A 25,698-nucleotide genomic window follows, 5' to 3' on the forward strand; every position below is an offset into this window, starting at 1 on the left:
AAAATAAGATCCTTATATGATCATTTTCTGCTGTGTGTTTGATCTTTTGGTGAATTGTATTCTTTATGTAAGATCAGGTGGTATTTTTGATTAGAGAGTTTTCATTTTGAATGGGTATTATTTATGAATTGCTTCACTTCTGGAAGAATAAAATTGGTTTTAGAACAAGAACAAACCTTAAATTAAGGGGTCTTGACTAAATCTTCCTTTAAAGCTACATTCTTTTCATTGGGCAGGTTGACTTTTTTAAATTCACCCAAACCCTTCACTGTATAATACAATGGTTTGAAAATAAGAGGGTGCAATACTTATAATTTTTTCTGTAACAGTCTGTAGAGAATTGTGTGTGCATCATGCGGAACCTTTCCTATCATGTCCACAAAGAGGTCCCCGGAGCTGATAAGTACCAAGAACTAGATGCCAGTCAGACTACAAGCATGGGAGGTTCTCAGAAGAAGAAAAAAGATGATGCTGGTTGTTTTGGTGGGAAAAAAGCTAAAGGTATGTGTTGCAGACAGCTCAGAACTGGAAATGGATTCAGGGGTAAATTTTGCTGTGTAGGCCTAGGGCTCTTGCAAGCACATTTATCATGCTGGTTTAAAATGATGCAATTTGTAGAGGTACGTGTTTGTAGTGTCGTGGCATGTGTTCATCTCCCTTATTACATTACTACTAGATATTTGGGAATTTTTTCCATGATTGCTACAGTTTTGTTTGGCTTTAAGTAGGAGCATGGTGCATGCTGAAAGATGACACTTTTGTTGGACAAAGGGGTTCGTGCTCTGCCTCTCCTCTGCATTGCTGCATTCCTGCATCTGTCAGATCTATGCTTAGTCCACTTGCTTGGCTGTATAGCATGTGTCACGGCCTCTGGAAGCCAGGCCAGCATGCATTCATCCCTGTGCATCTTACATGCCTCCAGTCTCTCACATTTAAAAACAAACTAAAAGCCTACCCTCAAACTCACAACCAAAACATACAACCTCCTAATTTTGTCACTCCTTTAGTAACTTAAATTGCAGACATGATCTTGTAGCTTTTAATTGTCAGTCACTTTTAGACCTGTTCTCTCCTCTGGAGCATGAGTGTTGCAAATGAGTTTCATTATAAGAGAGGATTAATAGTCTCAGTAACCCCCCTTCCATCTTTCCTTTAGAAAGAGACAATCAAATTATATCCATTTTCTTTGTTGTTTTAGAGAAATTACTATTCTAGACTGAATTCAGATATAATTAACTCAGTTTTCTGTCTAGGCTCCATTCTCCTCATTCATGTGTGCTCACATCCTGGCTTACTATTTATAGCCAGGTCTCATGAAAGTTTTGGTCCTGAAGAGCCAAAATGGAATTGTTTGAACTTGATGGACTGTGTGCTGCATGTTACTCTTCCTTTGATCTGACCTGTACATGTTGTTAAAATATTACATGTTTCCATATGTGTTAGGAAAGTCATCACAGTGTGAACTTGGTTTTGCAGACTAGTCTGTCATCAACTATATTTAAACTGTGTTTGAAAATAAAACATAAAATTGATGGGAATCTTTCTGTGACTGGGGGAAAAACTAAAGAAATAATTTCACCTGCCTGGCCAGCCTGTTCTCACAGTGAATGACTAAAACTTCAGTGTGATATCCTTTGGAAACCTTGAACATGTGCTGACTCGAGCCTGTTCCCTGCCACTTGCAGTCCCTGATGTTTTGCTGCTTGAGAGCAACACAGTCAGTGAAAACATTTTTAGACATAAAAGCTATGAGTGTGCACTGTGGGAGGAGGGGAGTGTGCTGATTGAGAGCTGTCATCATCCCCTTGATGACAGTGAAAAGAGCGCTCTCAGGTGGCTGTCCTTTGTCAAGTGTCTGCCTCTTTCCTCCGGGACCAACCTATATGCTTTCTGTGTCTGTATTACCTGGTAGTTTCTGTTTATCAGCCAAAGCATCTGATTGTGTCTTTTTGGACAAATTGGTCTCAAAATCATCTGACACTGAGGATGAACCCACAGATTTCGGTGAGCAGTGCAGGCACTCAGTGACAGCTTGCGTTTGGCTCTGTGTGTTCAGCAGGAAATAACAATTTCCAAAGTGTATCTTAACTTTTTTTTTTCCTTCTTTTTTCAGTGCTCTTTTTAAAGTATGTTGTTCTTTAGAGGGACATCAACTGTTAATAATGCTGAGCTCATAGCTGGTAGTGTGTAGATCAGAAGGATAGAGGGGGACAGGCAACTGTTGGATTTAAAAGCTAAAAATTGAAATCCATTAATAAATGTGCTTTTAAAATCATAAAGAGAAGCTTCCTTTTCTCACTATTAAATGTGTGTGAATACCTGGTCTGAACCTGCTTTAATTTTCTCAGTCTAGGACTTTAAAATAGATCAATTCTCTCCTTTCACCTTGTTCACTTAATCTTGCAGTGTTTCCATGTTTATTTTATTTTATTTCATGGTCATTGATCATAGCATTTCAAACACCTCTGCAAAGGGCTAGTCATCCTTCTGTCCCCTCAATTTTGTGAGCACCTTTTCATTTAATGAAAAGATGAAGAAAAAAAAGCTGTGCAGAGAATGATTGGGTTTTTCCAGCAGGAACAAAAGGGAGAAAGTAGAATATCTTGTTTTGGTTTGATTTTTTTAATTGATGAAAGTTCTGCAGTATTCTTGTAATACTCAGGTTTTGAACCTGTTCTGTGAAATTCTGCCTCTTTGACTGTTCCTTTGTATTTTCTTCCTTCCTGTAAATTTTTGTTTTTCTTTTGCTGCTTTTCTGGTAATTAGAGGAGTGGTTCAATCAAGGTGAGTCTTTGCAATACTTTCTTTTCATCATCGCCATAATATGCTTTGTTCAGCTTCTACGTGCAAGGGTAAGAGCTGAGATCAAGGTCTTGTTCATTCACATTTTCTGCTCCCCCAGTACATCCTCCTGCTCGTTTCAGTAGGCATGGAAATCCTCTAACTGAGTGAGAATTTGCAGTTTGGTCTTCCCACACTGAGAATAGAAAATACAAGGTTTTATTCATTCCTGGTGTAGGTATAGTAAGAGAATTGATTTGCAACTGGCCTGATGACCCCATGAGAGAAGGAACACTTAAATGTGCAGGTTGCTTCCCCAACCCTGTTGTATCAAAGTCCAGCTTTGCTAGCTGGTCTGGGTAGCAGTAGTCATGAAGGCTTAGCAGCTTGGATGTGTGTTCTCAGCGATCCTTGGTATTTTGTCAGCTTGGGCACGCATGCCTGGGCTGCTATGTCTTTATTACTGGCACTCAGGCTAGCTAGATGAAGCTACCCCCAGTAAATGCCTCGGGGGATACGCACTTTAGTTTCTCATCCCTGCACAATAAGTAAAATTGCAATTGCAATATACAAGGCTGAGGCTAAAGTTTGCCTCCCTGGCTTTTTAGCTGGGAAGCAGTTAGGCTGTGAGTGCCCTGGAGTCTTCCAGTTTGTTACTGAGGCAGATTCAGGAGTGAAGGCAGGGTCATTTTTGGTTTGTGACACTTGCTTCAGATCAGTGGGTTCTGGAGGGTTGAGCCAAAGGAGAAAGGTTGGAAGGAAGAAAAGAAAAAAAAAAAAAAAAAAAACACACACACGAAAAAACAAACCATCAACAAAACCCCACAAACCTAATTGCTCCACCCAATAAATGGTGCTCAGTAGTGTTCTGCAAGACACTGATTTCAGACTGTGACTGGTGAGCCTGGGGACTATGGGCATGTTGGCAAGACAGAGCTCAGCCCTTGCTTTCTGTTGCTCTGCTGCAGTTCAGTTCAGTGGGTCTATTAACAAGTACAGTATTGACTGTTGCAGGGGTGGGAGGGTAGGGGTGTTGTTATGAAGAATCTCTTTCAATTCAACTTTTTTAACCAGAAAGAAAGGGTTTGGGAATTAATCCTTCAGCAGAAATGGTCTAGCTGTATAGCTGTTTTGATTAACCGGTAAAGCAAAACAACATCTGAGGAAGATCAACAACAACATTAGTGGTTAGTAGTGCTGGGTCACACTTCAAAGTCTGCACTGAGTTTCTGACAGATTGAAAATGCCGAAGGTCATGTTTTGGTTGTTTCTTACATAATGAAAAGTAGTGGAGGGGGAGAGGGAAAGAATTTTTATCCCACTGTTTCAGAGACTGTAAATTGCATCTTGCACAAGCAAGTCTCATGTCAGGCAGTTTTCCTAAGCCAGAGTGCTGTGCCAATTCCTACAGCCAGGTCTCATAAAACAGACTTGTCAGCAGGCATGTTCAAAGCTGTCTGTCTCTTGGCAAAGTTTGGAACTATGCTTCTGATCCAACATCATCTTTTCTCTGGCATACCTTGAGCTGGAAAACTTGGAGAGCAGGGAGATGCATCGAAGGTCAGAAATTGAAATGTACAAAACCAGGATCTTCAACTACCTTTCTACTGCTAACGTGGCCATTTCCGTGTCCCTGGGCACTAGCATTACTGACAGGCTTGGAGTGTTCAGAGCTACAGAAGTTGGCAGTGAAGCTGGTTTTCTTGTTATATCAGTCAGGCTAGGGGATGGCTGAGAGGTTTGCAGTTGGTAGGCTCTTCAACTTGCTAAATTTGGTCACCTTTTTAGAAATTCCAGTATTTGTGGGTACTGTAAATATCAAATGGGAAAAATACTAGCTGGGCTTCAGATTGAAGCCTTTGCCTTCTAGGTGGATTTCTTTTGGAATCTTCTTCCAGCTTGCTCACCTCCTCTCTATAGGAAGGCCTTGGAAAATGTAGGTGCTTCAGGTATTTCTGAACCTGGCCCATGCTCAATTTGACTAATCAAGTAATTTGTAGAGTTGAAATCCCCTTAGTCAGAGCTCTGTGTTCTGAATTGCTTCCATTTGTAAACAGCTGGCAGCTTCTGGTTTGAACAGATGTGGTTTTGCCTCCGGGGTGGCTGAGTTTCTCAGAGGGCTGAGACACAAGCTAGCAAAGGCTTCATAGAAGGTGGCCAGTATTTGCAGTCTGGCCCAGAAATTTGGAGACAGTGACTGAAGATCACAGAGCACAGGTGGAGTGTGCTGTCTTACTGAAAGATGGTTTAGTAAGTAGGCAGCTGCTTCTTCATTGCCACCTCAAAATATATAGCAGCCAACACTGCTCTCCTGGATAATCTCTTCCTTAAAAAGTGTGCACAAATACATACTGCTTACTAAACATTGCACTGGAAAGAAGGGACCTCTTAACTGTGCCATCTCAGTTCTGCAGGGTTAATAAAAGTTTCAAACGGCAACCTTTAAATTACAGAGAGAACTTGTGAAATGAGTACTTGTGCTGAATAAGGTCTGGCTCTCCAGGTGAATGTTCTGAGGTTCAAACAAGCTAATGCCAGAGACATGAAATTTGGGGTCATGATAAAAAACAGTTTGTCCTACTCGTAGATAAGATGGAGTCACATTTATTGGTCTACCTGAAGTCTATAATCTTTCCTAAACACTGACTTCCTTCAGTGCTTTTTTTTTTTTTTTTTTTTGGTCTCCCTCTGCCCTGCTTTTTCCTGTCAGCACTCTAAGGATCAACAAGGGTTTGCAGCCAGTAAACTGGGTTCAGCTGCCATTATAAAATGCAATGTCCTTTGGTGGTGCACAGCATTTTTTTCTTTCTGGTATTTGGTTTCCCAAGCAACGTGTTTCTCATTCTTTCATGGAGCAAAAACTTGATGGAGGGCTGCAAAGTGCAGCTAATTCCTGTCCCTCCCTTTAGAAAAGATACCTTTCCAAGGACTGGCATGGTACCTGGCTGCATGACATTTTTTGCAGTTAGATGGGCTTTTTCATACTTTAATTAAGCAAATTACTTCAGATTAACAGAACTTCTAGATGTGTATTTTGTTTTGCGCAGTAGTTAAAGTTGGCTGGTATTATTGCAGGGTGTTGCCATTTCAAAACAGAAGTGTGTGATATTTCCAAAGAAAAGGAGGGGATAGAATGCTACCTTGACGTTTGGGGTTTGGGTTTTTTCCTCTTGATGTTATTTCTAAATATTACTACTGGTATTTAAAAGCTTTTTTTCTTTATATAGTACTGCATATGTTTCTCCTTTTGTCAAGAGGAAAGGTAGAGTGGCCTGTTGAATCCACTGTGTAGAAACTGCACTGGCTTCATGCTATAACAGGGCAGGGATTGGCCTTTCTCATTTTGTGACCTATTCCCAGTCAAGAGTCAGACTAATCTCCACGTTACGTTTTTCAAGTACCATTTTCCTGTTTGCTTTTAAGCATCCTGACTGGTGGAGCTTTCCAGCCACCCCTGTAAACTCCTGGTAACAGCCTGGTAGAGTCCCTGTTCAGAAGCCACCTCTGGCAGCTTAAATTGTGTTGTTCTGAATTCATCCCATCACATCTACCTTCCCTGCTCTTAAGGGAGAGGGACTAAGTAACTTGATTTTCCACCTTGGAATAATTTGGGAAAGCTAAATTGTAGGCTGCTGTCCTCAGAAGCCATGCAGATTCATGCACTTCCTTCCAAATCTCTCTCCCTGCTGTCAGTACTTCTCTGATGGCAAGGTGCCTGCTTATCCCACAGCATCCATACCAGTTTACCCAAGGCAGTGTGTCTCCTTGGGGGAAGAAGACGGGATGAAAACTAATCCCTCCCTCCCCAGTTGTTTACATAACCCTGAATTTCCAGCCTAACTAAAACTAAAGTCCAGGATTTGTTCTGTTTTCTGTGAAGGATTGTATAAATTAAAGCTGATGCAATGGTTTGAAACTTTCTCTTAGTGAAAGTATGGAATTATTTCCATTAGCTTATAATAAATAGTCAAAATGGCACTTCATTGATTGAAGGGCAATTCAAGGTTGAGTTGTTGGCTGCTGTCTGTACAATATAGTAAATCTAGGCCCTCCTGCCCGATAGTCGCAATGAGAATAGAGGTTGCAAAGCAAGCCTGTTGTTTTTTTGCTCTGCTGCTCAGTTTCTGTTCCAGCTAAGCTTCAGGTCAAAATTCCTCTGTGAAAACAAGTGAATACCAGGCTGCTGAGGGAGGGGCATAGCTTTGCCAAGGGGGGAAATGGCACAATTTTCCAAGATTTTAAGCACTCTTAAGACCCACTGAAATGGTAGTGCTAAGCATGTCTGCAGATCAACTTGAGAATAGCGCAGATTTTTGTCCCTAAATTGCTCATGCTAGAACCACAGCTATGCAGCTGGATTGCAAGTCAGGTATGTACAAATACAGGTAATAGTCTGTGATTTATATTGTCAGTCTATATCTTCTCTCATCTTGTAGATGCACATGACAGTAACTTACCTGTCAGTATGCTGACAGTCTTTTCCATCTATTGTCTCATTTTTTTTGCACAGGAAAGAAGAATGGAGATTTGGACAGGAATTTTGATACACTTGATTTGCCTAAGCGGTCTGAAGCAGCAAAAGGTAATGTTAATATTTCTGCTTTTGGAAATAACAAGTAGCCTGGGAGCTGGAGGCTCTTAAAGGGTCTTGAGATGTGAGCATATCAGGCTAATCTCTTTCTTTTGTATTCAGTTAATTGAAATAATGGATGTGTCAGTGCTTATTGTTATCCAGTATTCAATACTGGGTATAACCAGCTTTGACATAAAGCTGCTGAATCGGTGGAATCTTGAAGAAGCCCATTTGATTTGGTGTTGGTGATTGTAACTCTATAGAGGGGTGAGTGCATGGTCTCTTCCTTTATTTTGGTTTGCAAATTTCCTGCACTAAACATGAATGTAAGGAGTTATGAAATGCATTGGGTGAGTGTACTTACCACTAACCTCTTCCCTACCCTGGCATCTCTGTAGTTTTTCAGTGTTCCAACAAATTAGAGAGTGATGGCAGGGAATGAATTCAGTTTTTGTTGTCTTTACCGATAGTCGGTCTTCTGAATACAGTATTCCTCCTTGTCTGTAGTGGGTAGTATTTGTAGTTTTCCAAAATCAGGAGGTTCACAGAAAAATTCTTCTGCTTTTCCCTTTTGTATTTCAGTTCTGACAGAGGTGAAATCTTTCACAAACAATCTGCATTCCCTTCCTTCGTGCGTGATACTCTTTAATTGGAGATTAGTAAATGATTTGGGATCTCGTCAGACTTCTTAAAGCATTGGATTGTGTTTTGAGACTTGCACAGGTTTTCATTTGAAGTGTGTGCTATGTCATTGCAAAGATTCAGACATTGTCATAGCAACTGCTGTGGTGCCACCCTGTCAACCTAGTCTTGCAGGAAAAGCCCTCCGATAGCACCCTCACCTTAATAATTTCTGAATACCCAGAACTACCTGAGCATTCTTCAGAAGGAAAATCTTAAACTCTTCCCACATCACTTGTACAATTTCAGAGAGTGTAAAGAGACAGTGTGTCTCAATGGAGGGATCCTGGGACTTGGAATACCTGAATTATGCTGCTTTAGTGACCTTGTTCAACCAATTCATGTTTCAATTTCCTTACTGTTAACTGAGGGCAGCAACAGAGGCCATATCTAACATCCTTAGAGATGTACTGATAATCAGTAATGGCATAATAATTACACATGTAAAGTGCTGCACCTTTACTTAAATTCATGGGCAGTGAAGCTCTGATCAATGATATGCAAACTAATCCTAATATATAGATGGATCTAATCTATTTACAGTCACCCTTTTACAGTGGGTACAGTTTCTAGGCTAATGTCTATTTTTCATTTGGTGCATTATTGCACAAGATACTAATGCACCTCTTAAAAGGTACAATGCTGTCCTATTCAGAGAGCTGCAGGAAACTTCTAAGTAACTTTGCCATCAGTTTAGGGATGGGCATTGGTTACATTGAAGAGCAAAGAGATGTCTTAAGGATGCAGCAAAAGAAAGGAATGCAAAGTATAGCAAGGGCTTCAGCACTTTCATTCCTTTCTAAATGTGATTGGAATGTAGGTGCCTCTGAAGGAAGAAGGTGGAAACCAAGGATTTATGTGAAAAAAATGGATCTTGCATAACTTTCTTTAAGATAAAAATCTTACATGTGGCTCTGTTAATGGTAACATTGTTGTGGCATATCTGATAGGAGACATATCTGCCTCTGAGCTTACACAGCTCGTTATCATATTCAGTTGCTAGAAATCATACACTCTTGAAGAGATTTTGTTTGATAATTTTGAGATACTCCCATTTAATCTAAGATGACTAGATTTTAGTCTGACTACATATGCTATTTTAGGTCAGGAGATTAATCCCACAGCACTTTGAAAGAAGGCCTTTGACTTGGAAAAAGGCATGAGAAACTGTGTGCCAAGATTAAAAAAAAAAATAAATTCAGTGACGCATTCTTGTTCACTTTTTTACTAGTAGTTTCCTGCTAAACATCTAGTTTACATGAGAGTTCCTGGATATTAAAGGTTCTAACAAGATTGCTAGGACTTTGAGTTCTTCAGTACTATAAGAAAAATAAAATTGCCGTTTTAAAACCCTTAAAAGCTCTGGTCAGATCTATGCCGTAGAGTATAATTGGCTCTGATGAGATCAGCTCCCAGCTGAAGCAGAACCTCTTTACTAAAACTGAAAAATCATGCAAGTTTTAATGATCAGAAGCACTCAAGTTTGAGTGACACAATGAAGTGCTATTTCAGAAATCAACAATTATAGATTAATCTCTTTCATGTATTATTAAAGCTATATTAAAGTGAGTTTTCAGCTGGAATCTATGTGGGCAAATGAAACGGCAGTAATAGGATTTGTTCATGCAATGCAACAAATGAATGCTGTGGTAGATAACAGATATTGGGATGCAGTGTATCACATTTCCTGTCATAGTCAACATCCATGGTGCTTATCCAGTGGATCTAAAGATGAGGTTTCAAGAACTTGACATCATGATTTCCCTATGAAATATTCTTAGGTATGATCACTGAACTGAATTGATAGTGTGCTTACAATCACTTGAAAAACCTCAAACTAGAAGTAGCGAGCTAGTTCAGACCTGTTTTCTACCATGTCTGGAAGTTTTGCTTGGTCTCCAAATTACTTTTAAGTTGCAGGAACCTCTCCCTATCCTGTAGCCAAACATCATAAAACCAGAATCTTTGTAGTTTCTAGTTGGGGGGGGGGGGGGGTGTTTGGTTTGGTGTTTGTGGGAGGCAGAGGTTTTCTCAGTCTTTGTTCAAGACACCTTAGGAACACGTTCATATCCTGAACACTCCGAAGGGTCTTGAGTTATTACCTAATTTAAATACTAGTTGTTTTTTGGTTTGTGGGTTTTTTTGTTGTTGTTGTTTTTGGGTTTGTTTGGTTGGTTTGGTTTTTCCCCCTGCCCCTGGAATTTGTTCTTCCTGAAGAGGAATGAATGAATTAAGGCAATTCTGTTTTTTTCAAAGTTATGAACTAGTCTCCTTTTCTTCTGATTGTTCTTGGTTTTTTAATGGAAATCAGATTTTGCTGCAACACAGCTTTTGAGCAGCCCTGAAACCATCTCTGAGCCTTTAATAATTTTATGTGCTAGGCATTCTGGCAGGGGAAAGCCTCCAGTTCAGGGTTGTTATCTGTGGTAAACTGGATAATGTCAGATGGGAGAACTTGCAGTGCTTTCAGAAGCTGTCTCATTTGATATTGTAAAATAAATATATATGCTCTGGCAGTGTCCAGAGTACTACTCTCTTCATGAGAAAAGGTTGTAGAAGAGAAGCTTCTTGTTTCCCCTTTGTTGAAAGGACCATTTTTTTTAATATTTTTTTTATTCTGACAGTCAAAGGGAAAGAGAGGATAAATTTTGGGGGCAAGTGCTAAGAGCTTGCCTAGAGCTGTGTGAGAACAGGACAGCACTGACGAGAAATTATGAATGCTGTAATCAGGACCTTGATAAATTTAGTACTTTCAAAAATTACTGCTTTTGTGAGGGGGGAGAAAAGAAAAAAAAGTCTTGCCGAAATCCCTTCCACAATATAAAGTAGGTCACTGGTAGTGGTGTTGGCTGTCTCCTCTGCAGCGTGTTCTCTTCTGCACTGCCACAGTGTGAATGCTGATTTCTCCTGTGTACATATTAAATATATAGCATAGTACTATTCCTTTGTTTTGTTCACTGAGTCCTTATTTCTGAGCAGGAATAGTGACAGGAGGCTCATGCATTGGGGGGAGATCAGGATTAATCATGCCTGTGCTGTGCAAAGCAGTGTCTCAGATGGCAGACTGTGCAATAAGGTTTTCTGAAAAGAATCGGCATTGATATGTGTCAGCCCTCTGAAGATGTTATAAAGGTGGTCACATTTAATCTTCCTGATGTGAGGGTGTTGGATTGTCCACCTCTGTTTGTTAGTGCTGTGGAACATGGGAAGAGAAAGTCCAGAAGACCAAGACAGCTTTTTGTATGGAATCAGCAGATTATTTCTTATTAAATCCCGACCTCTGCGATGTGACTTAAGCAAATCTCATGGCTTCTTGTTTATATGCACATACATTTAATGTCACAAAAATGGGTGCTCTGAGGTGCTTTGGGTGTTGAAGTTCAGCTGTGATTTCAGTTTCATGAGGGCGTTGAAAATTTTCAGCCATAGAGACACATGTGCAGGTACATTTCAGCCTGGTGGATGAGCTAACACATTCCCTCCTTTAAATCAGTTATTTAAATGGTTAGTAATTTATAATTTCCTTTTGGATTATTTAAGCTTACTTCCATTTTAATGGGAACATAAGTTTAGGAGGCAGTCGAGCAGAAATACTGAGCTAGTGCTAAAGCTGCTTATAGTTGAACAAATCTATTTTGTAGCACGAACCTCACAGAAAAGCTGAATTTATCTGGAAGCTCAGCTTTGTGTGTACACTTAGCCCAATCAGCAGCTTATGTAGGTAGGGAATGAGATTTTGGGTGAGCTTGTCAGCAAGTGAGTGTCTTCTTTCTCCATTATCTGAAATCCTCAGTTGCCTTCCATGTATCCTGATGCTGATGATAGATTTTCTATTCCAGAAGGTGAGTGTTTAAATTCACTTATAAATCTTTGTTTTACTGCTTCAGGAAATTAGACTTCCTGGCACTGTCAGGGTAATGACTTTAACTTAGTAGATTACAAAAATGCTGGCAATTTGTCTTCAGCTAAAGGCAGCATGTAGTGGGGGAAGAGAGAAACTTCACCAAAGCTTTACTCAGACTTTAGGTTTGTAAGTAAGTTTAGCTACTGTTCTCATTTCACTGCTGTTTTAATTTGCTTTCTTTAAATCTTTACAAGTTGACTCAAGCACTCAACAGCCCTTTCCAGCTCCCTTCAATCATTAATTTTGATTGTCGTATACTGAATAAGTGCGTAGAACTGATTGATTAATGGTACCATCCACACCCCGCCTGTGCCTGCTAGTGGAAGTTGAGGGACTGGGAAGATCTCTTCTATGAGAGCAAGTAACATGTTCTTGTATTAACATCTTTTAAGTATTACGTGCAAGTGGTTGAGAATTCCAATCAGAATTATTCAGTATCTGTTATTTCTGTTGCTTTGCTAAGCAGAGTGTTCATTTTGGTCTCATGTGTTTTTCATAATTTACAAAGCAGTGAAAATTTCTCATCTGTCTTCAATGCAGGTCAAGAGAAAATTTATTGCTTTGAATGGGAAAATTCCCACATGGAGCCTGCCCTTGCCAAACTTTCTCCCACTTGGTACCTGTAAATTCTCATTCTTTTTCTCAACATCTGCAAAGAATTCAGAGCAGGCACCTGTGGATTTTTCCTCTCTTGCATACACAGTCTTTCCATAGCTGACTGCTAATCTTTCTGGAATACTCTGCTTTTATTGTCACAATATGCAGTTTTTCTGCTGAGCCACTTGTTCAAAGCTGGGTTGAAATGTGACAGTGGGTCGCTTCCTGGCCTGCTGAGCTGTGCTCTACAGGTGGAAACTCTTACTTGTGATCTTTATGGATCTGTTAAATTTGATCATGCAGAACAGAAATTGTAAGTTTAGGGCTGAAACTGAAGGATTTGAGAGATCATATGGGGAGATGCAGCTGTAATGTGAATTTGAGGTCCAGGAGTACTATTATGTCTTTTGTTTTGTTTCTGCCCTAACATACCTTCTTCCAATGAAAGTAATGAGTCTGAAATAGCTTCTTGTTGTTCTTAACATGACAACTAGAGCAATTTGAACTAACACCAAGTGTATTATAGAACAGTGATTATTTTAATTTCAAGCGGACTGGCCTAAACTGTAAGAAATGTGGCCTATATTGACACACTGACACCCATGTTTTCACAATGTGTGCATTTCTTGCATGAGTCAGGTAGGGAGAGGGTTTAATGGTTACTCACTTAGCATTGATTTTAAATGGAGTGCAAAATTCTGTCAATACTCAACTTGATATAACTTCCTTAAAACAGAAAATCATACCAGTAGGAGTGTTGTTCTTTTTACAGAGTTTTTCTTAACAAAATTTCTCTGTAAACTCTAGATGAGTTGAGCAGTGATGGGTGGTGGTGACTCATGTACAGAGGTGAGAAGGTGTTTTTCTTTGACTTTTGTCTCAATCCTAGTCCCGGTAAATACTCCTGGGTACCTAAAAGGAAGCTGGCTGTAGGATTGTACCTGATTTGAAATGTTTTGCAGTTTTTGCTTGAGAAGTTTTATGTAGCCGAATGAGGCAGAAGTAATGAATAGAAGGATCTGCCTCGCTGTTCAGGGACAGCTGACTTTGAAACCTGTTGAATAAACACTGTTTCATTGTCATGGTGTTCTTGTCACTGGCTATTCTCAGTTCTTCCTGCTTGTTGCCAGGATTAATTGGTTCTTTATGGTAGATTGGTGTCATACCCATGCAGAGCTCCTGGACTTCATTGCTAAAGCAGTCCTACTAGGTAGTGATTCCATCTTGTCTTGTGATAAGCTCACCTTGCTGTGCAGATGTTGCATAAAATAGTTAGCACAATTCTTAAGGGTTGTTCCTTCCTTGTTGCTTTTGTACAGGTAGTAACCCTTGAACAGCTTGGCCTTTGAAGGATGTTGTCCACAGAACAACCTTTGTTTCTTTCTACATAACTCAGTGGCATAAGGTTTAAAAAAACAATACAATCCCTGCTTATTTTTAACAGGTATTGAACTAGCAGCATATTTTCCCCAGATAATGTGTTTTACCCATGGGTACCCATGGTGATTGTCTGTCATGCAATGCATTAAACAGCAGCAACTAGACAAAATGTTTTGGGCTCTTACCTTGGTACATGTTGCTGCAACAGGACTTTGGCAAACATGTAAAGGGCACAGTTACGCTTTTGTACTGCGTTATATTGCTAGAATCTGTATACAATAAAACAGAATGCTCTATTGTGTAGCAGTCAGCAAACTTTTGTAGAGGGAGGTAAGTTATATCACTGAACATCAATGAGTGTCCAAGTTGTTATTACGGTGTGCTTGTCTTGTTATATTACCATTCATTTGTAGGTGAAATGTGCTTTTATTCAAGTGCTGTATCCTTTTAGCTCTCTCTTGATGTACAGGTGACTTAAATAATGTTGGTAGTTCAGTAGTTAGGTATGGCAGTGTTTGTCAACCACTAGATACATGTTACCTACTGATGTCTGCATGCGTTGTTTTAGGATCAGTATTGTCTTAAGGTGGAAGATGCATGTCTGCCTTATCTGTAGTTTTACTGTCATCACTGGTGGATGTGATCACTTGCATTCATGTAGGCATTTAATATCATATTCATAATGGTTATTTTTGCAAGAATATTCAAATATTGGTAAGGACTGGCAGTTCAACCTTGCTTTTCTCAAGTGCATATGACTTTTCTGAATTCTACTGCTAATTCTTTTCACTTTTTAATACGATTCTATCCTACAGTATTCTACTTTGGAGACTGAGGATACAAATATTTTTCTGGGAGAAATACTAATAATATGACTGAAACCTTACACAGTGACTATGTACAGTAGTGCTGCTGAGACTCTCACAGCTCTGCTGTGTGGGGTTTAGCTATTCCACCAAACCATGTGAGAGGAATTTGAGACAGTTATAGGACCAGCTTTTAGTCTGGTGTTATCTGTCTGCTCAGGAATGTGAAGAACAGTTTTGGCTTTGCATTCTGGTAATTGCTACCATGTTTGTGAAGTTCTTGCTCTCTCGCTTCTGAGAATGCCTTGACATTGTAGCTCTGAGCCATGCTTTCCCTTGCTTTGTCCATAGGGACATCCAGACAAAGATTGTATTTACAAATGAAACAGGCTAGGTTTCTGATAAAGGTGAAATGGCATCTGTGGAACAGAAAGCTCTTGCAGCTGTAGTACGGGGCAGCACAATGTTTGTGTGACTAGAGATTTACTTTTGTGTCAGGAAGATTTGAGTTGGGAACTTGAAGAGTTCTGCTTCATGGAGGATATATAAAAAATGTAAACTGGAGAAGAAATTTCAGCCGTGGTGGTTAAATGCCACTAATGCTTCCCCACCCCCAGTATGGACACTTTGTAGTGTTAAATGTTTTTTTCAGTTTTAGGTTATGTAGCTTTGAAGTTTTCAGTTGAGGTAGCAGTGAGAAACAATTGCTGGGACAGGGAGGCAGGAGAAGCAATTGTAGTGATATGATAATTTCATTCAGCTCTATATACAGAGTTGAGAATATGAAGCTCTTTGTGAGGTCATAAGGTGCTTGTTCTTGTCCATCACTACTTGGCTCTGCTATAATTTGTTTGCTTGTAGAGCTCTTCTTTTTCCCTTTGTCTTCTACCTCTGTCTCAACAGCTAGAGGGGTCACATGCAGGATGAGTTAGGAAGACAGCTTGCTTTCTGAATTGTTTCACTCTTCCTTCTGAATGAGAAAAATCTGATTCACCTCTAATGTACTTTGTTTATCCTGGAAATCGTGAATTAACACCCACAACTATTCCTCCTCTTTATTCTTCTCTTGCGTTCTTGAATGTTCAGTCTTCCTCAGTGTGTGTTTTCCCCTCCTGGCTGTCGGAGATGAGATTCTCCCTCCCCACCTTTAGGTCCTGTCACCCGTGGCTCTTATGGGACTATAAAGTATCTCCAGTAGTCAGCTTGCAGCTCCTTCTTGCCTGAGGCTGACACCCACGAATATAGATCTATTACAATAACTAGCAGTATCTTCAAAAGACAAGAATCCCAGGTGGTAAATTCCCTTTCCAACTTGATGTGAATTTGTGGCCAAGTTATAAATGCACAGAAAATGAGACTTATGCATGTGGCTATAACATCTTAAACTAAATTAGCCTATATATACTTGCATAATAAAGTAGCCTATGAAAAACTAAACAGCAGGAACTCCACTCAAGCACGTGGTAATTACAGCTAAGGAGATGGAATGATCTGGAGCTTCAGTGAAAGACAGAGCTGGAAGTAAGAAAGTTATTTTCACATTCCAGCATTGCTACTGACTTGGTGAGTGGCCTTAGGCAAGTTAATTGCATTCAGATGCCAGGGCTATAGTGAACTTGTTCATGAAGTGTCTGCTACTTCCACTGCCTTTGCTAGGATAATTACTGGTATTTTCACTGCTGCTGTGATAACCAGTGCAGATGGAGTGTACATGATACATTTGTAAAAATGGCAAAATTCTGCCAAAGTATTGTGTATCACAACTGTTGCTAGTGCTGCACTGATAGAATAATAAAAACAAAATTTCTGTTAAAGATGGATGATAGTGGCTTGCCCTAGTGGTATATTGTGTGAATGGACTGAGGAGTTCATGTTGTAAAGAGTATTTTGGAAATATATAATGCTGTAAATTGCTTTGTATTCTTGCTATGCATATTACACTTACTGTGTATTTTGATGGAGAAGTTCGACTGTATTATTTATGATGCTCTATATAGATAGATATATACAAAAAACAACATGTAACTCGAGACCGTGGCACGTTTTACTTCCCAGCCACAGCATTTACTTTAGTTATAGCAATGTGTGCTCTCTGGCAATGCAGGATCTTAACCCTTCAACCACTGATTGAATTTTCATGTCCTTTATACTTGGCTAACGTTTCTGATGATAAAATAGTTAATGTTGGAAAGTGATAGTTGTCAGTCATATTTTTTTTCTTTTCACAGCATTTCCTGTACTGTTTGCCCAGCTAAAAATGGTTAATACTCTTCTTTCTCTACCTTTCAGTTTGTGTGTCTCATTTAGCATTTCTGTTCTACAAGCAATTCTAATTGTTACTCTAAAATAGAATGCCTGTTACTACAGAGCACAGTTCATTATACAGATCTTGCTCAAGGACTGTTTATAAAATGGGAATGTGCCATGAAAGTCTTGCAGGAATAAAACCAGGAGTTAGTAGGGAGATGCTTATCCCACATAACCATAACTGCCTCTGTCTTGGGACTTAGTCACTGCAGTGAAGAACTCACTCATTCCATCCATCCTTCTATCGCTGTTGCATTATGTCAGCTTTCTGCCATGCCACTTACTCAGTTTCAGTTAAGAAACAACAACAGTGAAAGTTAAGAGACTTTTTCCCCACTTTTAACATAACTATAAAAAATGAGATGATACTTCGCGGTGCAAATCAGGAAGTCCTGATTGCCTAGCAAATATTGTTGTGAAGCACAAGGAAGAGGAATTGAGTTTCTGTCGGAATTTAGAAATGAAATTTCATGTCAGAATCAATTATAAAAACCTTGTTGCGCAAAGTTACGGTTTTCTCTAGTGTCCATCAAAAGTACCGCAGTGAAGTTCTGCTGACGAAGCTACTTGACAAGTTAAGAGAACAGCAGAAAGTCTCAGAACAGCTGAGGCAGAAAAATGGTGTAATGTTGATTTAAATCCCTTGCCAGATTTCCAGAAATAGTGTGTTTGTAAGTGAGGGAAGTAGTTATAGCTCCAGGTGAGTGCTATGAAGGCTATGCATTTAGGAGTAATAGGAATGTGAATAGCTTTCTCCAAGTCCTGTGTGACTCAGATGCTTTCAGAACTCCGTGCGAGACAGGCATCTCTCAAGTCTTACTTAAAGCATCTGTCTGGGATACTCTGGCTGTCCTGGCTGGTATTCTTTTGGCCACAAAAAATGCAGGCTAATGCCCTGTAATTAAACATTGGAACAGATTCCTCAGAGAGGTTTTGAAGGGTTCTTGATCATTGAAGGGTTTCAAGACCTGGCTGTATGAAGGCATAAGTAACTTCATCTGAATTCTGTTGAGCCTGCTTTGAGCAGGAAGCTGGCCCACTCTCTCTTTCAACCTAGTTGTTCTGTGTGGCTCTTGTTAACTGGTTACAAAGTCAGCCAAAAAAAGTCTGTCTGCAAAAATACAGCACATTTTTTTTAGGGACAGTGTTTTTCCAGAACAACTTAATCCATGACAGCTAGCTAGGTGGCTCAGATGGGAAGAGGAATGGGAGAGCCCATTTGCCCATAGAGCCTGAGAAAGGAGTGTATATGCAAAGCGCATCTTAATTGGTGGATCTTAGGTTAATTGATTGTTTTATTTCTTATTATTCTTTTCCCCCAGGGTATGGCTTTCAAAAAAAGACAAATATATTTTTACTTATAATATATACTTTCTCTGGTGCCAGTAAACCATGGAGTCCTCACAACACTACGTTAATCAATCTTTGAGGATCTGCTTGTAACAGCTAATGACTGGGGAGAGAAAGGGGAGTAAAAAGGAAATAGTGTGATTCTGAACTAATTGCAAATTGAGGTACTAGAGATCAGGCAAGGAGGTCTTCCTTATAATGCAGCCAAGACAGGGGAGATGCACACAGTAAGGTGTCTAGTGTTTTTTCCACTTTTGTTTGAACAGTATTTATTATAGTTAATGGAGAGATTTAATCATGGAGGTAATCTAAAAATTAAAATTAACTGGAATGTCAGATAGCCTGTGCATTCTAAATTGCAGGAGTCACTGATGCTCATTAGCCAGACTGAAGCTGCAGTCATGTTCTGCAGAAAGGCAAATAAAGAGAATGGAAAAATTAAGACTTCTGTTTTCTCAGCATTAATTTCTACTGTGTTTACCTACACAGCTGCTGCAGTCCTATTATCTGACTCATTACTTTGTAAACCACTTTGAGATATCTTGAATGTGAAAGCTGCTATATAAAGCCATATTTATTTCTATAACCCTGAGTACTCTGCAAAGGCTTAAAAGCTCCTGTCTTCTCCAGTATGACAAGGGAATGATGTGACTTAATGTGCCATATACCTCTAACTGTGGCTTGAAGAAAAATGACCTTGAAGTGAGAGGCAGGCATTTTACATTGTAAAGCAGACACTTAAATTTACCTGTCAACTTGAGGCAGGGGGAATCTTACCCCTGCATGTTTTAGAAAGCAATGTCAATCCAACTGTTCATTGCTCTGAACCCACTGAGAGCTTGATTGCTGACCCAGGCATTTTCAGGTGATCAGTGAGAATGTTGATCAGTATGTGGTAGAAGGGAGAGCATTTTTATTGTAGCTTCTCAGACCATTAGTTTCAGCCCTGATTTTTCTGTGTCTTGGTTGTAGGGAAAGCTGGAAATTTTTAATAGCATGATACATTATTTGTCTATTTAGGAATAGACCATGATTCAGGCTTATCTGGAGGGATATGTGAAGAGCAATCCTTCCATCTCATGTCCAGTTCAGTCATGTTTTGCATGCCCTGCAGTCTCCTTTACTGAATATATTGTTGCTTTTGTAGGAGACATTTAGACCAACTTCATATTCTCTTCTAACAGTAGCCTCAGTAAAGTTTAAGTACCTGACACACTGTGACAGGCTACTTGAACAGGCCAAGTCTAGACAGGCAAGACAGAAATAGTGTGGGGAGGGGAAAGGGGGACATGGCCTGCTGAAGTGAGCTGTGCAGTGACATGGCATTTCAGTGGCAAAGCTGAGAAGAGAGATGAGGTTTTCTGATTCCTAAAGCAGTATCTTTCTTGCTGGCTCATGCTAACAAGCCAAGTAGCAAGCCCACTCCATTTGGAAATGTCATTTGTTCTCATCCCTCTCATACAAAGCCAAGAAGAATATTTTGCTTAATGAGTTTTGTTTTGAAATCTCTAAAATCACAACCAGCCAATCAGTAATCGTGATTGAGCGTATAATTGCATCTTGTCTTTCTGAGAGCTTAAAAATGATGAGCAAGAAAAGCGTCTCCAAAGACTCATTCAAAATGTGAGGGGACAAGAATAAGATCTAGAGAAAGGATCTGCCTTAACTGGAGTGTCCCCAGTGACCTTTTAAACATTAAGGAAATGGGAAGTCTGCATTCCTTGCAGATGCAGGTTTCCCACTCCACTTTTGGGAATAATTTGTGCATCGAGTCGTAAAACACGCTAGTGATCACTGCAGAGCACAAATGGCAACTTGCAGATGTGTAAGAGGAGAGATGAGAAATGTCAAGGATGACTGAGGTGTTAGTTGCATTGCAATGTGTTTGGGATTTCTCAAGGAATGAGAAAGCGTGGCTTTTAGGAGCATGAGAGCTAATCCCATTTACTCAATTACATGAGCACTGCTTCCAGGAGAGTACTTCCCTTCAGGTTAGTGCTAGTGTCTAAAACTTAAGACTTGGTAAAGGCATGTGTGGATCAGATTTGGGTAGTTCTGCAAGGTTTTCCTTAATAGTTAAATCCTAACAAGCAGGTCCTTTCCACCTCCTGCATACCTGCTTGCTGAAAGCAATGCTGGGACTAAACCCATTGAAATTAAACTGTATTGGCAGTTTTCTGGGTGGCTGGATCCCAGCTTCCCTGAAACGCTTAAAATTGGTGCCACTCCTCTTACTGCAGTCTGGAGGCCTGTTTCCAGCTGTGGACTTGGGTGGCCCACAAGAAGCTGTCAAGGCATTCATAATGCTACCTTGCATATATGAATGATTAGAAATCAGTATAGATTGTAACCTGATGGAAACTTCAGTACTCTTCAGGAAGTATCTCACCTTATTTACACTTACACTGACCTTTTCAGAGTTTTCTATAGGCATGAACAATCTCCACAGTAAATGTCAGCTTCTGATTAGCATCTCTTACATTGGTAGTTTTAAGCTTAATTTTTAATTACATAATATTATCATAAGAAAGCTGCATTGAAACTGGAAACTGTCCTAAACAAAGTGGCTATTGGGTTAGGGATCTTTTCATTGTTGTAACGGTGATGAATTAGTTTCAGATAAGCTGTCAGAGTTGTTTCGAGGTAGTGTCTGCTGTGACTTTGTTGTAAAATTTCTCTTATGACTTTCTGGTGGTTTGTAAGTGTGGGTCATTCCTGTAGGATGGTAAAGATGGGTCCAGGCTACAGTCAGATGCTCTGTAATGTTCCCCTGTTGCCTCTTGAAAAATGTCTCTGCTTCCTTTGCTACACTCTGGTGCCCCAGTCTCATTTATTTATTTATTTATAACATAACTTGGTGATTGTAAAATATGTGTGTGTTTGGCCAGCTAAGGCTTCAGAGAGCTACTTCTCTCCAGATCATGTTGTCATATCTCACGTTTTGATCCAAATTTAACTTTTATAGCAAGTTCTGTATTTCCAGGAAACCTATAGTTCTGTGGGCAAGCTGGTTTTGTGTCAGTTCTGCCTGTGATTATCAGATATTCAGTCAGTGCATCAAAAACCAGATAAGTTTACATTTAATAGTAACTTTCCTGTTTTTCTAAAAAGTTGCAGAGAATGATTGGTAGAAAGGGAGTACCCCTTAACTCCATGTCTTCAATATGGTAAGTCCCAGTGCATCCCAATTCAAATGAGGGACGAGCAGCAGCATCTTCTCTTACTTCTCACCATCCGTAGTCCCTCACTGGATACGATGCTTTGAGGATGGGTGGAAAGTCTCTGTTCTTGAAGGCATTAAGATTTCTAGCTAATGCTGAAATCCATGAGAATTAATTACCCAAGTACTATACGTTGAAAACCTGGGCTGCGAGGTCCATTTTTTTTTTGTTAGAGAAGTTGAAGAAAACCTTCTGTTCATGCAGCTTCCACTCTGGCCTGACATTTATTTGACACTGAAAACATCAAATTCGTTTTCTTGGATGCTTGGGAGATACTTGAATTGCCTGACAGCAGCATAGTGACTGTAATTGAGACGGATTAGAGGCACTGGGCTGCCTTTGGGTGTGTGTGGCAGCTTTCATGAAATGGAGAGGAATTGAAACACGCTTTTGACTTTGGAAGCTGTAGCAGGAATTAATTAGCAATTTCAGGACACAAACAGGATTGGAGGAAGTGTTTGGGTTGGCATATAATAAATTATTTAATAACACGAGGGAGTTTTTCCATATGGCACTGGCTTATAAAATGCTTATAAAGGCGATATCGCAGGACTCTGCTTATAATGAACCAAACAGGCTTCCATTATCTTTCCTGGTGATTAGGAGTCGCTGACCTTTCATTTCTCTAGGCTGAGACTGGAGCTGCTAGCTTCTTCTCAGGTTAGATTCTGTATAACCTTTCCCAAAAAAGGTTTCTTGTTCATACTGCAGTATTTCCTTCTTACTGGGAAGTGTTTTGAAGTGTTTGATGTTTCTGTGAGGGTAGATCCACTGGAGAATAGACAGATTTATTCTTCCTTCTTATTGAAGGAATCCAAGCTGTGGAGTTCTGCTGTCTTCACTGCCTTAAGCAGACAGGCCTCTAACAAGCAACCGTATTGATATGAATAACCAAATACCTATGTAATGGCTTATGACCATTTATGTGATTTTCTATAAAAAGCATGATGAGAAGTGGAGGTAGACTTGGTGAAGCATGAGTAATCCTGAAAGAAGCTTTCAAATTGTCTTCCAAGTGTAGTTCAGCGTGTGTGAGCTCTGAAAGATTCAGGTTTTTTTCTTGAAGTTGTTTTTCCCTTGGCACTGAAGATAAAACTCAGACAGGCTGCGAAGGGGAGAACCTGACAGATGCCAGCCCAAGTGGAAATGCTGTCTGTCGATCCTTGTCTGTGGCAGCTCGAAGCAGCGCCCATTGCTGATACATCCAAACGCTTGTCAGGAGCGTGCTGGCTTTCAAACCAGAGCAAAGTCCCTCAGCAGCAGAACAGTATTTTGAAGCACAGTCAGTGGAAACCCCCATAGTCCCATAGCTGACAGAGCAGTCCTGCCTCTGTAAAGTCCCAAGTGATGGAGGATTTGCTTTTGCCTTGCTGGTTAAGATTCAGTGCCAGCACCCATTGTGTAAAAGCAGGGAAGAGCTGATCCCACAAGGTGCTGTGGGTCCCCCCCACACCCTCGCTCAGCACAGGCCTGTTAGAGAGAAATAGCATTCGTGGACGTCTGGAGGAGTGTGGCTGCTGCATCCAGGCAAAGCAGCAGCCGCTTGCTGCAGCCACCCCCCGAACACCAGCCAGGCTGCCAGAACCGCTGGCCGCTGCCTTTCTTTGGCTGCCAGCTCTGCAATACCACCCCATGGGTGGGTAGGTGCTAAACTCTCCAGGGTGGCAGCTCATTCCCACCTGGTGCAGAATCTTACAGCTTTGCACTATAGAGCACTGTGGCCTTTCTTGCACTCCACAGCCCCTTATGAGCTTTGATTTACTGGCCTACTGTGTCCAATATAAGTCATATGGGGGGGGGGGCATGCAATGGGACCATACCTAGCCTCATGATCCAGTGCATTTCATACAGTCTCTCTTGGAGACAGGAAAGAAGATACTTAAGAGGTCCGCAGAGGTAAGAAATGAGTTTTCTGTGCTTTTTCTACCTTTTTTGCATAACTCAGTATTTAATGTCTGAGGGTGTGTGGATATTTCAACTAAATAAGGACTGCCATGTATTTTTTTTTTTATTTTGACATGCAGCTGTCTTCTATAGCGTTTCTTCCCCTTTTCTTTGTTCTCTACTTGCTGGGGCTTTCTGACAGTAAGTTTATAAAGCTGTTCAACATCTAAACAGTTCTGAATAACATCAGAATCTTTTTAATACAGTAAATTTATTTAAGTGGCATCTGGAACCAAGGACTAATGCATGATTCCTTTTGCAGTAAGCTTTTCTCTGCAGACAGGTCTCTGCTACTGAGCTGGGAGGAAGCAAAAAGCCCGTTAGCTTCTTGGAGTCAAAGCAGCTGATTGGCATCTGGAACTGCAAAGCTGAGTTTTACAGGGGCTTGAGGCCAAAAAAAGGCAATTTGGAACACATGATCCTTAGTTAAACACACACAAAAGACCAATGGAAAGAAAATGGTAGGTCCAGGCAGCCACAAGTCAAAGGAAGGAGTCCCTTAGCAGTGCTATTGATTTTCTGTGATGACACTAGTTCTGAGACATTTTTGTGTTATGAGGCTCTTGGACTTGTTGATAAGATACTAACAGCAACATATTGTATTTTATTACTGGACATAGCTGTGGTATGATTTTTTCTTTTTATGGGCTTTCCTTCAGGGAATCATTCAGTATCTCTCTCTTTAATAAAAACATTTTATACAGTAAGCTCAAATCTTCTGATGGTTGGGCTGCACAATTAGGCATTTGCACTAGTAACAGCAGTGCAAAGACTCTGTCTCGGATCCCAAGTCTGTTCAGCTGCAACACATGGCAGCTATGATCAGAAAAAACAGTAGCATGCTTTACTGAGCTATATGTGGGTTTTGTAAGGAAAATGTTTTCACCTGGTTTTGGTTTTTTAAGTTTAAGGAGAAGTCCCTGAAAACACACATGTTCTGGCATGTATACATGCCTGTACAGTTGTAAAACCACATTTGTTTATATAATGTGAAAAGTAATAATTTTCCTCAAGTTCCCAATCCTCATTAGCTTTGCCAGCTGTTGCTCTCTTTTGTCCCTTTGGGAAAGCTTAGCTAAATGGAAAAGGCTTGCATTATGCTCCAAAAAGCAGTGAATTCAAGCCCTACCAAGGCAGAGAGTAAGCAAGTTCTAGCCTAGAGATTCCTCCATTTAAAAGCTTTCTCCATTAAGAAGAGAGATCCATTGTCACATCTCCTTGTATCAAATGAGGCTTTCCAGAGTTGCAAATAGGCAGCGATCTTTGGCAGTGCTGTGGGTTTGGATTATTGTGGCATCACCATGTGTTCTTGGCTTGTGGTTGCAGCTCTGAGGACAGTAAGTTGACACCTCCTTAAGTTTCTGCATTTTCTACTGGTGCAACTGGCTCAAATACTAGAAGCCAGACACACCAGACAGGGTGGGCAATGTTCTTATTTCTAGTGTGGATTGTGCAGTCCTTGCAGTTGCTATCTGTGGCTGAATAGGATGGGTGACAAAATAGAGCTGCTTGGTATCATGCACAAGGAGACACCCCTTGGGGCATGTGAGTGGTCACCAAGCAATGTCGTCTGTCCTTTCAGAGAGGAGAAAGAAAACAAGTCAATTGTGTAATTCTGGACCCTCACAGAGACAAGAACAGATGTCAGAAGCACCCGTGGTCAGTAGTAGTAGCAGCAGCACTGAGATCTAAAAGAATAAGCATGGACATTTGCCCTTGTCCACTGCTGTTCTAATATTCCTGTTATGCAGCAGACAGCATCTGGAAATTCAGGTTTTCTCTCCCAGGGAAACACAACATAATCGATGACACTCTTGGTGCTGATTTTATGTGCATGGGCCAAATTTCTATCTGTTTAAGAAGTCCCCAGTACAATGGCATCATCACTGTGCCCAGTGTTTTTTTGGTATCAGCTCTTCGAGGCATGTGTCCTCTGGAAGCTTCCCTGGAGGCAGCAGGCAAGATTGCCCGCATCTAGGAGCGTTTGCATTGCTGCTCTCCTGGCATATTGATCCACTGTCGGTGACATCACCAGCCTGATAGACCTAATCTGTCTTTTGTCTTAAAATACTGTAGTGGTTGAGACAAGAGTAAGAGACAACCCATAAGACTACTGCAGACACAGAATTTCTCCAGGCGAGAGTGTTCACCCCT

At 40.4% G+C, this 25,698-nt stretch overlaps 1 protein-coding gene across 13 annotated transcripts in view; it reads left to right on the forward strand.

The window, feature by feature from the left end:
• The window catches only part of ARVCF (ARVCF delta catenin family member), a 292,172-nt gene that overhangs the window by 238,677 nt on the left and 27,797 nt on the right, over nt 1-25,698 (forward strand). For 11 of the 13 annotated variants that reach the window (XR_006166734.1, XM_042805460.1, XM_042805468.1 and 8 more), the window contains 3 exons: nt 330-501; nt 2,767-2,784; nt 7,292-7,363. Coding sequence is in view for 12 of the 13 variants with exons in the window: in XM_042805460.1 (XP_042661394.1) it covers nt 330-501; nt 2,767-2,784; nt 7,292-7,363 (262 nt within the window). In the remaining variant the exon portion in view is untranslated. The remainder of the gene's footprint in view (nt 1-329; nt 502-2,766; nt 2,785-7,291; nt 7,364-25,698) is intronic. The other 2 variants (XM_042805465.1, XM_042805467.1) reach the window with 1 other exon arrangement.

This window comes from Tyto alba, unplaced genomic scaffold (genome assembly GCF_018691265.1).
Source record: "Tyto alba isolate M040663 unplaced genomic scaffold, T.alba_DEE_v4.0 Super-Scaffold_44, whole genome shotgun sequence".
Classification (NCBI taxonomy): Eukaryota; Metazoa; Chordata; class Aves; order Strigiformes; family Tytonidae; genus Tyto; species Tyto alba.